The 14,646-nt window shown below is 36.0% G+C and overlaps 1 protein-coding gene across 3 annotated transcripts in view; it reads left to right on the plus strand.

The window, feature by feature from the left end:
• LOC139129238 (uncharacterized) overlaps window positions 1–14,646 on the plus strand; it is a 37,483-nt gene that overhangs the window by 17,697 nt on the left and 5,140 nt on the right. The window contains exons 5-10 of one of the 3 annotated variants that reach the window (XM_070694884.1): window positions 1,839–2,038; window positions 2,940–3,106; window positions 3,873–4,047; window positions 7,394–7,461; window positions 7,937–8,048; window positions 9,746–9,904. In XM_070694884.1, the coding sequence (XP_070550985.1) occupies window positions 1,839–2,038; window positions 2,940–3,106; window positions 3,873–4,047; window positions 7,394–7,461; window positions 7,937–8,048; window positions 9,746–9,904 (881 nt within the window). The remainder of the gene's footprint in view (window positions 1–1,838; window positions 2,039–2,939; window positions 3,107–3,872; window positions 4,048–7,393; window positions 7,462–7,936; window positions 8,049–9,745; window positions 9,905–14,646) is intronic. The other 2 variants (XM_070694891.1, XM_070694898.1) reach the window with 2 other exon arrangements.

The following is a 14,646-nucleotide window of genomic DNA, read 5'->3' on the forward strand; positions in this document are numbered from 1 at the left end:
ATTCAAATGATGTTCGTATTTATACTAATGATAGTTCAATAATGAGAAGGATGATTCACAGGCACAACTGTTAAGTGTGATGAACCATTTATTAGTAATTGAATATTTCCATCGTCATTGAAGATAATGACCAAAAGCATAAAATTTTCCTTCAAAAATTTTACTTCAATCGAACATGTTGTAGGAGAAAATGACTTAAAATGACAATTGATGTCAAAAACTTGAGCACGTCCAATGATTTTTATAAATAACCTTATCGTCGTAAAAGAAAGAAGAATATCCAAAGATAGAATTCTGATTCCCTTTATTTAAATAGTAATGCTCTGAAACTCCTCTCTTTATTCATTGCATTTCTGAATAACCGGAAAATGTCAATGGAAGCTATTGTAGACCGTTTGTGTCAATTATGCAAATTAGGCATTTTGTATCAAAATATGCAAATTATGCATGCAAATTAGGTCAACCTCTTTTGTTTTAGGTAATTCTTGCGAAACCTTAACAATTTCATAGAGAAAAAAAATTGTTTAAATATGAGCTTAACATTCATTTTGTCTGAAATGGTGGAAAAACTGTGAACATATGCAAATTACTTAATTTGCATATTCTTTATTGTTCAAGACATTTAGAAAAATACTTATTAAACCTTACTAAATTGTGTTGCAATGAAAAAGTCACTTGAATTAAGTTTACATGCCCAAAATAAGAGTATAGCAGTCATTTTAAAGGCGATATATAGCTAATTTGAATATATGCAAATTTAACCAATTTGCACCCCTTATATTTTCTATACTTTTAATATGTCATTAGTGAGACCTTTCCAAGGTCATGGTGAAGAAATAATTTCTGTTGCAATTAGTCCTAGGTTAAACCCTAAATTGACTGGACTATATTGCTATTTTGATATTAAGACATTCTCACTACTGGTAATTAAATTCATACATTTGTGAGTAAAACAATAGAATCCATTGTTATTTTAGAGTTTCTTTGGGATTGAATTTCGAAGATTTCACTTATCCGTGAAAATAGCAAAATTGAATCCTTTATAGCATTGAGTACAGAAATAGCACAACTACTTGTTTTGCCATCTCTCTATCTACACAAATCGGACACATGAAAATTCTGAATAGGGCAAACGGAGGCTGCTGTGGTAAAATTTTCCAAACATAAAGATTATTTATGCAAACTCTTTAAAAATGTAATGATACACAAACTTTTCATAATTAGACAACAGGCTGTACTGGCACATTTGTACATCACATGATCAGATTAAAAAGAAATATCAATGAGTTAAATTAACACGCCAAAGTCAATTTTTACCGCCTTTAAAAAATATACCCAAGTCAATCTTTTTCAGAATTTTGCCAAAATTTTGATAAAAAAATATAACGCTGAAATTTGATATCAGTTTGGTTTAAAATTATCAAAAAAATTACAGAAAAATTCATAAAAATTTGTAAAATGTTGCAAGAAAATTATGGAGGGAAAAATTACGGCACTCAAAGGGTTAAACTTCACTCTCTCTCTCTGAAGGTCTCAGGGAAGATGGTGGGTAGCAGTTATGTCAACTGTATTGCAGCTGTTTGTACTGTGTGAGACTTGTTATTGACTGTTTCTTTGTATCTCGTTATCATCAATTTAACTTTGGTATCTGAAATAGTTTTTGATGTAACTCTACGAGCTAATTCTCAAATAATGTAAATTTGTAATTTAGTCACTAAAAGTCAAGGAAGAAAGATTTACTGGGTCAAGCCTAAAGTAGGAAATTCAAACTTTTTTAATAAGTATGTGTCAATCAATTTGAATTATCAAACATTTTTGTTTCATTTCTGTATCCACAGACTACAATGCGATGATCAACCCTACGGGTACACCAGTACCACCAGCCCAGTCCAACAATCTATGGATCATTGCAGCAGTGCTGGTACCATTCTTTGTGATATTCCTCTGTGTTTGCTGTTGCTGTTGTATGATGATGCAGAAGAAGAGAGACACTGACATTGATCCAGACACGCTGAAGATTATTCAGTTTAAACAGAAGGTAAAGTACCCCCTCCCCAAAAAACTTTTAACACTGGATGTTTGGAGTAAACTCACTGTATTCCATTTCCAGTGGGTGGATTAGACCCATTCATCAAATACAGATGTGACATTCATCACATCCATCAGTCCACCACAGTTGTAGTTAAGTAGATAGTGGCTTGTAACTTTACATTGTTTCATTTGAGTATTAGTGAATTTCTTTGTCCATTTGCTGAACATGCTTCACATGTTGAAATACCCTGTGATCTTATTGCTATCACAAGCTGTCTATGCATGATGTGCATTATCAGTGTGGCAAATTTATGTCTTGATGTAATTTGTCAATAGTAGCAATACTAGTTGTTAATCTACCAGTACATACTGTAGGCTATGTTTATAGCCCTAATACCCAGTATTACAACACATCTCAGGGAGCAGAGCAAGCAACTTAAACATCAAGTACCTGTTTCAGGGTTTACAAAATTCCTTAGTCTCTGCATGGTCTGGACAGAGGTCTCTGTTTTGTCTGCCTTGAATTTGAAAAAAACAACATTTAGGCCCCAAAAAATAATAGGTTTGTTAGGTTTGTGGCAAAAATGATGCGGCGACGCGATTTTTTTCAATTTATTTTTATTTTTGGTGGTATTTGATACATTTTTCCCTTTTTTCCATATGGGCAAATGAAATACAGGAAAAGAGTTGAACCGCACACTTTGAAATGATGCGCGCGATGACCAGAAACAAATCATTTTTTTTTTGGCCTTATAAGAAGGATATTGTGTTATTGACAACCAATTCCTCATTGATGATTCTCAGAATGATCTCAAGCTTGTAGTTTCAAATTGATAATTAATTAAGTAAGACTACACTTCATCCATTTGAAGTCTGTATATTTATGTTTTTATGTTTGTATATTTCAGTATCCATACAGACCCTATCAGCCTGCAAACACACCACGTGGATTTGATGTAGCTAAGAATGGAATAGACAATCAAGGTATGGTGGTTGGCGACGGTACAGGAACAACAAAAACAGGTTTTCATGTTGAAAATGACCTTGACGATGGCTTGACCAGGTCAGCACCAAAGTAAGTATACAGCTACAGTACTCAAGTGTGTGCATACACCTCTTTGTACCAGTTATCCACCTTCAATCCAAGCATTTACTGTTATTCCTTGTCGTCAACAGGCCCTCTCTGGAATGTCATGACAAAGACTTGCTTCTTTAGTGTTCTACTGAAAATCATTTCATAGTGGTACAAATAAAAACCTGACAATGTATCAGGGAACACATTATTCAGAGCTCAATATTATCCATTGCCGTGTGTGGACAGCTGTTCATTTCAATACCTTGATCCACCAATACACAACTATTTCCTACAAAATAATTCCTACAATATCCTATAGCCATACCTACTCATAATATTAATGGAGTCAACACTTCTGCTACCCTCATCAGAGAACTCCATCAATTGGAAGAGTTTAGGGTTCAAAAGGTCTCTCATTTACAGTAATTATATCCATCTCAGATTCTAAGATATTGGAATGTTGAATGAAAAACTTCCCAAGAAATTCTACAATTTTTCTTACCTTCATGAAAATGTTAGAGTTTTTTGTTTCAATATAATTATACTTCTCAGCTACATAAATATTTATGATTTGAAGGTTTTACATGTTATAACCTAAATACTAGGCTTTTCAACATGTTGTACATGCAGAACAACAAACATGCAGTTAAATCTCTGAATGAATGAAGAAAGAATGTGAAAGGTGTTGCTTCATTTGACATCAACACAGCGCTCATCCATACTGAAAGATACAGTGAAACATATTTGTTTTCATGTTTGTCTGTAGGACTGATGGGTTCATCCCGTCGGAGACAGACTCATCCATCAACTTGGAAAATGATATTGCGGCCACGCAGAAAAGACCGCTGCCTCCTAGAGGGACAAAGAATGGTGGGTTGTTTGATGGTCAACCACCGCCATATCCAGGTAGACTTCCACCATTGAATACTGAAGACACAAAGGTGAGCAATTGCTGGAATAACAGATCTCAATGTAAATAGTTTTATAGTTCAGGAAATTCACTCTTTTCACCAATTATGTAACTTTATCTCATTTGATTGAAGAGATTATGTAGAGGATTGTGCTCAAAAAAATCATGGATAGAGATGGGGAATGGATATGACAGAATATTGGTGCTCTTTGCTCTTTGTTAGAGGGTGGGGGTAGGTAGTAAAAGTCTTTGTAATGTCTCAAGTTCAGAAACCAACCGCTTAAAGAGACATATGTTGGATGAGACTTTAAAAAATGCAACTTTTTTCAAAGGCTGAAGAATTCAGTGCACTATACTATAATAAGGGTTTGTAAAGTATGGTTTGGATAAGTACACACTTAGAATGAAAGGAATACCAGGTCAAAAGATATGTCCATGTAAATTCTTACAATTTGTCACATCTGCAAGAAGGAGGCAACTGATCTTTTCACTGAAATCACTCTTCTGAATAAAATTTCATAGAATGACTTGTAATGTCACTGTTTAAAGTATTATCTGCTCACATATGGTGAATCATTATCAGAACATATTTCACATCTATATCATGACTGCACTAATTAAAATAGTATGTTTCCCATCTGCACCTACAAAACATGAAATTCATAAGTACAACATTATTGAACTGGCTCAACAAAATACTTTTCTTAGCTCAGTTGTATCAGTTGAAATTCATTAAAGTACATATGTATAAGGAACATGGAAACCAAGGCCATGATGCATTTGAAAAGGAAACCACAATTTAACCAAGAAACACATAAAATGCACAGGTTCTGTGTATGTAAAATGACAGGACAATAGCTTTCACTTTGGCAATAATATCTTATTATTTTTGTTCTATAAAACAAATACATTTCTTCTTATCCCCTCCTCCATGAATAAAACAAATACATTTCTTCGTATCCCCCTCCTCCATGAATAAAACAAATACATTTCTTCGTATCCCCCTCCTCCATGAATAAAACAAATACATTTCTTCGTATCCCCTCCTCCATGAATAAAACAAATACATTTCTTCGTATCCCCCTCCTCCATGAATAAACAAAATACATTTCTTCGTACCCCCTCCTCCATGAATAAAACAAATACATTTCTTCGTATCCCCCTCCTCCATGAATAAAACAAATACATTTCTTCGTATCCCCCTCCTCCATGAATAAAACAAATACATTTCTTCGTATCCCCCTCCTCCATGAATAAAACAAATACATTTCTTCTATCCCCCTCCTCCATGAATAAAACAAATACATTTCTTCGTATCCCCCTCCTCCATGAATAAAACAATACATTTCTTCGTATCCCCCTCCTCCATGAAAAAACAAATACATTTCTTCGTATCCCCCTCCTCCATGAATAAAACAAATACATTTCTTCTTATCCCCCCCTCCATGAATAAAACAAATACATTTCTTCGTATCCCCCTCCTCCATGAATAAAACAAATACATTTCTTCTTAACCCCCTCCTCCATGAATAAATCAAATACATTTCTTCGTATCCCCCTCCTCCATGAATAAAACAAATACATTTCTTCTCGTATCCCCCTCCTCCATGAATAAAACAAATACATTCTTCGTATCCCCCTCCTCCATGAATAAAACAAATACTTTTCTTCTTATCCCCCTCCTCCATGAATAAAACAAATACATTTCTTCGTATCCCCCTCCTCCATGAATAAAACACAATACATTTCTTCGTATCCCCCTCCTCCATGAATAAAACAAATATTTTTCTTCTTATCCCCCTCCTCCATGAATAAAACAAATACATTTCTTCGTATCCCCCTCCTCCATGAATAAAACAAATACATTTCTTCGTATCCCCCTCCTCCATGAATAAAACAAATACATTTCTTCTTATCCCCCCCCTCCATGAATAAAACAAATACATTTCTCCGTATCCCCCTCCTCCATGAATAAAACAAAACATTTCTTCTTACCCCCCTCCTCCATGAATAAATCAAATACATTCTTCTTATCCCCCTCCTCCATGAATAAAACAAATACATTTCTTCGTATCCCCCTCCTCCATGAATAAAACAAATACATTTCTCCGTATCCCCCTCCTCCATGAATAAAACAAATACATTTCTTCTTACCCCCCTCCTCCATGATAAATCAATACATTTCTTCTTATCCCCCTCCTCCATGAATAAAACAAATACATTTCTTCGTATCCCCCTCCTCCATGAATAAAACAAATACATTTCTTCGTATCCCCCTCCTCCATGAATAAAACAAATATTTTTCTTCTTATCCCCCTCCTCCATGAATAAAACAAATACATTTCTTCGTATCCCCCTCCTCCATGAATAAAACAAATACATTTCTTCGTATCCCCCTCCTCCATGAATAAAACAAATATTTTTCTTCTTATCCCCCTCCTCCATGAATAAAACAAATACATTTCTTCGTATCCCCCTCCTCCATGAATAAAACAAATACATTTCTTCGTATCCCCCTCCTCCATGAATAAAACAAATACATTTCTTCTTATCCCCCCCCCTCCATGAATAAAACAAATACATTTCTCCGTATCCCCCTCCTCCATGAATAAAACAAATACATTTCTTCTTACCCCCTCCTCCATGAATAAATCAAATACATTTCTTCTTATCCCCCTCCTCCATGAATAAAACAAATACATTTCTTCGTATCCCCCTCCTCCATGAATAAAACAAATACATTTCTTCGTATCCCCCTCCTCCATGAATAAAACAAATATTTTTCTTCTTATCCCCCTCCATGAAAAATGTTGGAACACAAGGCAAAGGTCTTGCCTGCATAATGCATCATGTGCAATATGCACAGGGTCCGTATGCTCCTTAAAAGTTCTTGAATACAAAGCCTCCTTGAAAGTTCTGTAAAGTCCTGGAAAATTGATAATCCACACACAATTTTCAAAATTAACAAGACGATCAGTCATGATATTCCAAAAAATCATTATGTAATATGATACACATAAAATGCCTGGAAATTGTATTTTGGACCCAAAGAGGTCCTCGAAAATTGCAAAAAAATCCTTGTAAGTCCTTGAATTCTAAGTGACTTTGAGTGTATGGACCCTTTATGCTGTATGTTGGTTGACAAATATTGTTAGTCGAGTCCAGGCTACAATGCAGATGTGAACAAGAATATCAGACACAACTCACACACTGCCTGTGTTGACAAATCGAACAATAGACATATTTAACTTGATTTGGGCAGTAGAATACAAAACTGCATTCTTAAACCAAAGCAAAACAAATATGAAATAAATTGTACCAATTTGGAAATTTACAACATATACTTGCTTTCATTATTTTACCTCTATAAACAAAAGAAGAAATCAAAACAGAAGAAGAAAAGGCGACGTAAAAAAGGAGTTGGTCCAAGCGATGTTGATGAGAGGTGAGTGCCTGACTGTAATGGCAACTCAAAAAATGATGTACATTGATAATGAACTGGTGACTTGCATTCAACATTTTAAAATATGTTTGACCTGCTGCTTGGAAAACAAATTGTGTTATTTTATTTTGAAAAGTTTGTGAAATGGTGAATATTTGCACTGAAACCTTGATAATGATTGAAGTATTTCACTGTTTACATGAACTTCAAACACTGAAGTGAACTTTGAAACCAGAGATTTGTACAAATCAAATCTAAACTAAACAAGTTTTTTAAATCGTAGGAAATTTGTATAATTTGGTATGATCCCCAAGAAAATTAGACAAGAAAATAACCATGTGTTTGAACATTTGTATTCTGTATATTCTAAGTGGGAAAGCTACTTTTTCAAAACCTTTTTTGAAAACTCAATGAAACAAGTTGAATATCAAACCAAGTTAACTGTTCAAATCTGTTTTGCATTTTCCTTTCCTGATAGTACCACTGGAAGGACAGCAGCAGATGAAGACCATCCCAGTTCAGAATTCAAACCCACATCATTGGATGGATTACCAGAAACTCATCTTTCAAGACCTCCTCTACCTAGCAGTGTAAGTAGATTATATCATGTCTTTGATTAGATTTCAGGATTAATTGATTACTTAATCTGGTGTCTTCTTACCTTACTGTGTGCCTATGTGTCTGTGGGTTTCAATATTTATCTGGCTATGCATCCAGCCATTGAATTGACAATGAATCCTACTCATTTCTCTATCTGTCATCTATCAATTTCTTTGCCATCTGCCAACCTACCAACTTGCCTGCCTATCTACCTGTCTATCTATCTATCTATCTAGCTATCTATCTGTCTGTCTGTCTATCTGTCTGTCTATCTATCTAATCTAATCTGTCTGTCTGTCTATCTGTCTATCTATCTATCTATCCATGAATTTCTCTACCATCTACCAACCTACCTATTTGGTTGCCTACCTACTTACCAACTTATTTATCTATCTATCTATGTATCTATATCTATCTATCTATCTATCTATAGTACCTCCCAAAATACATGCATACCTCCATGACTCCCTATACCTATCTATCTAGCTATCTTCCTATATATCTACCATCTATTTCTCTATCTATCTACCTATCTATCATCTATCTATCATCTATCTAGCCAGCTAGCTAGCTATTCAACCAATCTATCTACTGACTCACACTCTACCCATTCACAGTTGATATACAGTTGTACACTTTATTTTAGCTCTGCATTCTACATTTTTGCATCCCAGTACAAAGACACTAGGCTGCAATGCCATTCAAATCAGGATTGTGTTCAAGTATAGAGGCTATGAACTTACACATTTTGATATATTGTATTATAGTTTTGTCAATACCATTAAATTTCGTGACGTCATTCTCCAAATTATTACTGATAAAGTATTCCATTATCCAGCATGTTGGCCCCAGATGTTGTCTACACCTACAAATTCACTGGCATTGCCAAAACTATAAAATAATGGCAATAATGTACCCCCACCTCCTTGGCCATAATCAAGTAAACTTTTCACTCCATAATGTACTCAGCTTTGCCTCAAGCATTATTTCGTACAAACTTTGCTTTCGTCCATTATTGGCGGGGAGGGGATACATTATTGCTTAAAAATAAAGCATGCACTAACAGATTTGAGTGATCCCCAAACCAGACATCATCTATTCCACCCTGGCCTGCAACACACTACTGTGCTGGAACCCTATTTTCTCATGATGATATCAAAACTTCATTTATTCAAAATGTACAATTTCAAAAATTTGTTTTCGTAGATAGGAAAACTACTCAATTACTGCAACTTTTCATACTTTTATTTTCAAAAGAGGAATGCCATCCTAGCTTAATCATGGAAAGTCTAATATTCCTACACAGTTTTGGCAAGTGCACTCTTTTGTATATGCCCTCATCAAAACGTGAAAATCAATTATTAGCTACCATATATAAGGTGACGAAATTCCTTCAATTTGTTTTTGTTATGTACAACCTGCACATACCTATACTTTGGTTCACTGCATGGTTTTCAATGCAGTGTTCAGCAACTGATGCAGACAGACAGGGTTGGCAAGATGAAGCTGACATCACTCATTGAGTTGTGACTGCTGATGTAGCCTGCATTGGTTGCCAAGCATGGATTATCTTTGAAGATCAATCTTATTATTAAATGTTGATTTGTTTTAACATAGTTTTCAGAAAACACATGCATGATACCACGTTTCTTTGTTTTTGTTTGTGTTCTTTCTTTTGTACATACAGACAGATGATGAGAATTCACAAGAACTTGACAGTGAAACACAGAAACGCTTACAATCTCTATTTGATGATGCTAACCCGCTTGCTGACAATGCTGAGCTCACTGAGGATCATGCACAAATGCCCTCTCTAATTCACGTTGAGTCATCTGACCCCTCACAGGTACTTACTCCACCATCCCTACTTCCTAGTGGTTTCTGCCATGATGAGTCAGTTTCTGTTGTAGATCCTCAAGAACTTGTAGAAAACAATGAGAAATGTTTTTTGTCAAAAATTTCATCAATTTTTAGTGAAAATTGTATTAAAGGAGTTAGGATACTGTTTGATGTGTACATGAATTTTCATTCTGCATCAGCCATTTTTGTAATACCCACCAAAAATATGGCTGCCATAGCATTTCATCAATTGGTAATATTGTTTCCCAAGCCGTACAACTTGTATATAAATAAATGCATATCACATTCTGAAAGACTTGTATCCTGGAAAATTTATAATATATGCCATAACAACTCACCGTTATGTCTTTGACCTGAAAAAATCATTTGTAACAGTTTTGGAATCAAATATTGGCTTGAAGGAAAGTTTTGACCGCGGATATATTATATAAACTAAAATTTATGTACCATGACATACTTGATATGACAACTTTGTATTGAAAGTAAGTACAAAACTTTCATGCTTATACTCATTAAATGTACTGGTAGTAAAACAATCAAAACAGTTTCTAATATAATGACAAAGTACACTCAATGGCAGAAATATCTTTTGAGTTTCATCATTTCATCTCTGTGGGTTTGTGTGCTTACCATGCACAGTGCATTGATATTTGCCCACATGGGAGTTATCACTTCCATAGTGTGTGCATTACACTGACATCAAGCAGACAGACTTCACTTTGGTTTTGCATTGCATTATTTCATGTCCTTGTAATTCATTTCATTCAATCTTGTTGCCATGGTATCAAGAGTATTTCCTATTCAGCCAAAATATGTGTTGGTTTCTATGTTCATTTCACATTTCACTACGGTGCATGCATTATCTGTTGGCTGTGCCATATGCACACTTTTTTGCATCACTTAAATACAGCATGTACTTTTTATATTCACATGTACTGTTCATGTCCACACATTCTTTTTACATCCACACAGGCTGTTCAAAGTCTCATATGTCCACAGGGAATGGAGTAATCTTGTTGTTGTTGTTGTTGTTGTTGTTGTTGTTGTTGTTGTTGATGGTGATGATGATGATGACGATAATAAAAAATATTAAAAAACAATGTGTCATTCCTTGCTGTTGTTTGTCGATGTTGTTGATAATTGTAAAAGAAAACTGTAATCGTGACCAAAAAACGACGTAGGTCGCCCAACGTCACTCCCGTCCTATTATACAACCAAGGGTGGAATCGAGATGCCCCTGATCAAGGCTCATCAGCCACCTTCAAGGCCCAGAAAAAACACCCCATTTACGAGCGATCGATTGAAATGTGCTATCATAGGCACTGAAATTTATCTCACTGACCTAATTTGGGCTTCACTTGAACTACCGACCTGCAAACGAGTGGAAAAACGGCGATTTCCAAGTCGTACCCGGTCAAAATCGATCACATTTGAACTTCCCGGTCGATGGTGATGGGTCGGTCATCACTGGGCATTTAAATTGACCAATTGGGGGCCCTGTAAAGGCTGCTTCGGCCAGCCGATTGTTTATGTTTCAATGCTCCCTGCTCGTACGCGTACGTGTAACGTTCAAAAGTACGCGAAAAAGAAGAAAAACCTTCATAGTCATGCAGATAAACGGATACTTACCAACTCTTTGTCAGGAAATCTGCCATTTTACGTCAGGATATACTGTCGATAGTTAGAGCGTACACTTCCGGGTATTTGAATTTCCCCCGTTACAAGGATACAAGCGTAGTCAACATCCGGGCTCGTACTTGAGCGAGTGTACATTGTCGTTGTGAATGAGTATTCCAGGTGATAGTTTACAGTAAATGACGGGTTGATTTGTCATTGGTATCCATATAAGTATTATTCCACAAGAATGGAAATTGAATGAAGTTGAGACAGCGAAGTTTAAACTGTAGTGAAATTTTGCGTTGGGACAAGCCTCCTCATGTATTAGAAATGACAGCTAGCCAAAGCAGCCTTTACAGGGCCCCCAATTGGTCAATTTAAATGCCCAGTGATGACCGACCCATCACCATCGACCGGGAAGTTCAAATGTGATCGATTTTGACCGGGTACGACTTGGAAATCGCCGTTTTTCCACTCGTTTGCAGGTCGGTAGTTCAAGTGAAGCCCAAATTAGGTCAGTGAGATAAATTTCAGTGCCTATGATAGCACATTTCAATCGATCGCTCGTGAAAGGGTGTTTTTTCTGGGCCTTGAAGGTGGCTGATGAGCCTTGATCAGGGCATCTCGATTCCACCCTTGGTTGTATAATAGGACGGGAGTGACGTTGGGCGTCGTTTTTTGGTCACGATTACAGTTTTCTTTTACAATTATCTACAACATTGACAAACAACAGCAAGGAATGACACATTGTTCTTTAATATTTTTTTATTATCGTCATCATCATCATCACCATCAACAACAACAACAATAACACAACAACAACAACAACAACAACAACAAGATTACTCCATTCCCTGTGTCACATATGTCCAGCCCTGTTTGTGTATTTATAAACACACAGATATCACTGTCACAGCCACTGTTCACATACACACAGTGTTAACATGTACATGGTCTCATTCAGACACACATTATTCCAACTCACAAAATTTACATGTATACACTGTTACCATCTACACTTCACTCACTTAGTACATGTTCACAAATTCTCTTGATATCCCCTTACACTATTCAAATTTACACACGTTCTGTTTGTACAAATATACACTGATCACTGTCAAAGCCACTGTTAAATCCCATACACACAGAATTCACATGTACGTAGTCTCATTAAGACATACACTATTACCACTCACAGTGTTCACAGTTACACACTGACATTGATGCACTCTTCACACCCATACATACATCTTGGTCCAACCCACATACTATTCGTCGGCACTCACTGTTCACTGGCACATACATACTGTGCACATCCACATGCACTTTCACATGCACACGTACATTTCACATGTAAACACTGTTCACATCCACACACTGCAGGTGTTCATATACACATTTATTACATGCCTCATATATCGAATGTTGCATACTCCATAGGATTCAATGGTAACTCGTCAATGACGTCGCAGACCGCATAATCATCATTGAACTGAAAGTGAACCGGAACTATTTTCAACTTGACAACTTCGGGATTTAAAAATCATAAAACTTTGTGTTTTACATAGGAAACATCGTTGTTATGAAATTGTGCAAAAAAATTCAATAAACTGCCCATAACAGCCATTTAAATAATATCAATGCATTTTTGATAATGAAATTGTTCCATTTTTCAACAGATTTTTGTCTAACATGGAAATAAAGCATATGATTAACATTTGTATGTAGACCTAAAATTTTGGAGTGAAAACAATGTAAGAGAGGCATGTAATAAAAATATTATAGCCAAAACAAGGGAGTATGCACCCTTGGGGCAGGAGACCATTTGCCTTCCTTACGTCAGGCAAACGGTCACCTACCCTCCGGCACATAGTCCCATGTTTGGGCTGTAATGTATACTGCTCATATCCACATACTGTTCACTTGCACATGTACTGTTCACATCCACACACATTCTATAAATTCACACACTATTGTTTTGTGGAGTGTGGCTGAGGGGCCGTCGATAATAAAAGCTGACGCTCGACAAACGTAATTCTTTCGTTTAGGGGGCATAAGGATTTTCATCTATTGTTTTCGAAGTGCGACTTTGCAGCGAGAACACAATGCTACCTTCGCGTTCATCGAGAACAGAATGAACACAAAATACGGAGACAGAAAAGACAATGAAAAGACATAATGTGAAATAAAAACTTGTATGCTTTTCCAACGTGAAACATGTACGTGAAACATTTTCCTACATGCGAAATACATTAAAATGTCCTGTGTCTTAAAAAGTGAATGGCGTAAAGTGGAAGTTTATTAATTAGTGTACTCTTCGGTATTTTTTCATGGGCGTGCGGAACGGAGAGGTGCGTGTGGGTTTGTCAGTAACGGAATCATAATACGAAATTGATTTCGCATAAGAACTTTCGTTTTGAGGGGAAGGGAGGGGGTATCAAGTAAAACGAAGGAATTACTTTTCTTGTGCGTCAGTTTTTATTGTCGATGGCCCCTAAGTGAAATGATCAAAGCTGAACTATATACATGTCCCTTTTTGTTGTTTGCTGCTATTATATACACCAGTATATTGAAACTTTGGAATTAAAGGGAATGAAATGTTTTAAGAATGGTTTTGATGGCAAGCTGGAATAAAGTTACCCACTTCACTTGCCTTGATACATGTGAATATTTATATTATGTTGCTGCAAACATCAAATGAACACATAAGATATCTGTTGTTCTGTCAGATTACTACTGGCAATTTTGAATGCATAAATGGTCAAAGCTGGCCAAATGTCTGCAGTATGACATCAACATTTTCCCTGTAAAAGGAACTTGATAACAGACATAAAACAGCATAGAGACATACATAGTGTGTTCATAGTGACGCGTACCAAATTATAAATATTGCAGTAGTTGAGAAGTCTGGCCTCTGATACATGCTGTCATACTGGAGCTCTCTCAGTGAATTGACAAATTTGAAGTCTGAATATACAGTGAGAGACTTTGCTTAATGTAACCTTTAGAAGATGTACATTCCACTTTCAGTGTTCTCTCCTGCACAGCATCATGTGTTTTCATTGACCCAACTTTGTCATGCGGAATCTATAAAATTTGCAAGTGCAGATT

This window comes from Ptychodera flava, chromosome 1 (assembly GCF_041260155.1).
Source record: "Ptychodera flava strain L36383 chromosome 1, AS_Pfla_20210202, whole genome shotgun sequence".
In the NCBI taxonomy this organism is placed as follows: Eukaryota; Metazoa; Hemichordata; class Enteropneusta; family Ptychoderidae; genus Ptychodera; species Ptychodera flava.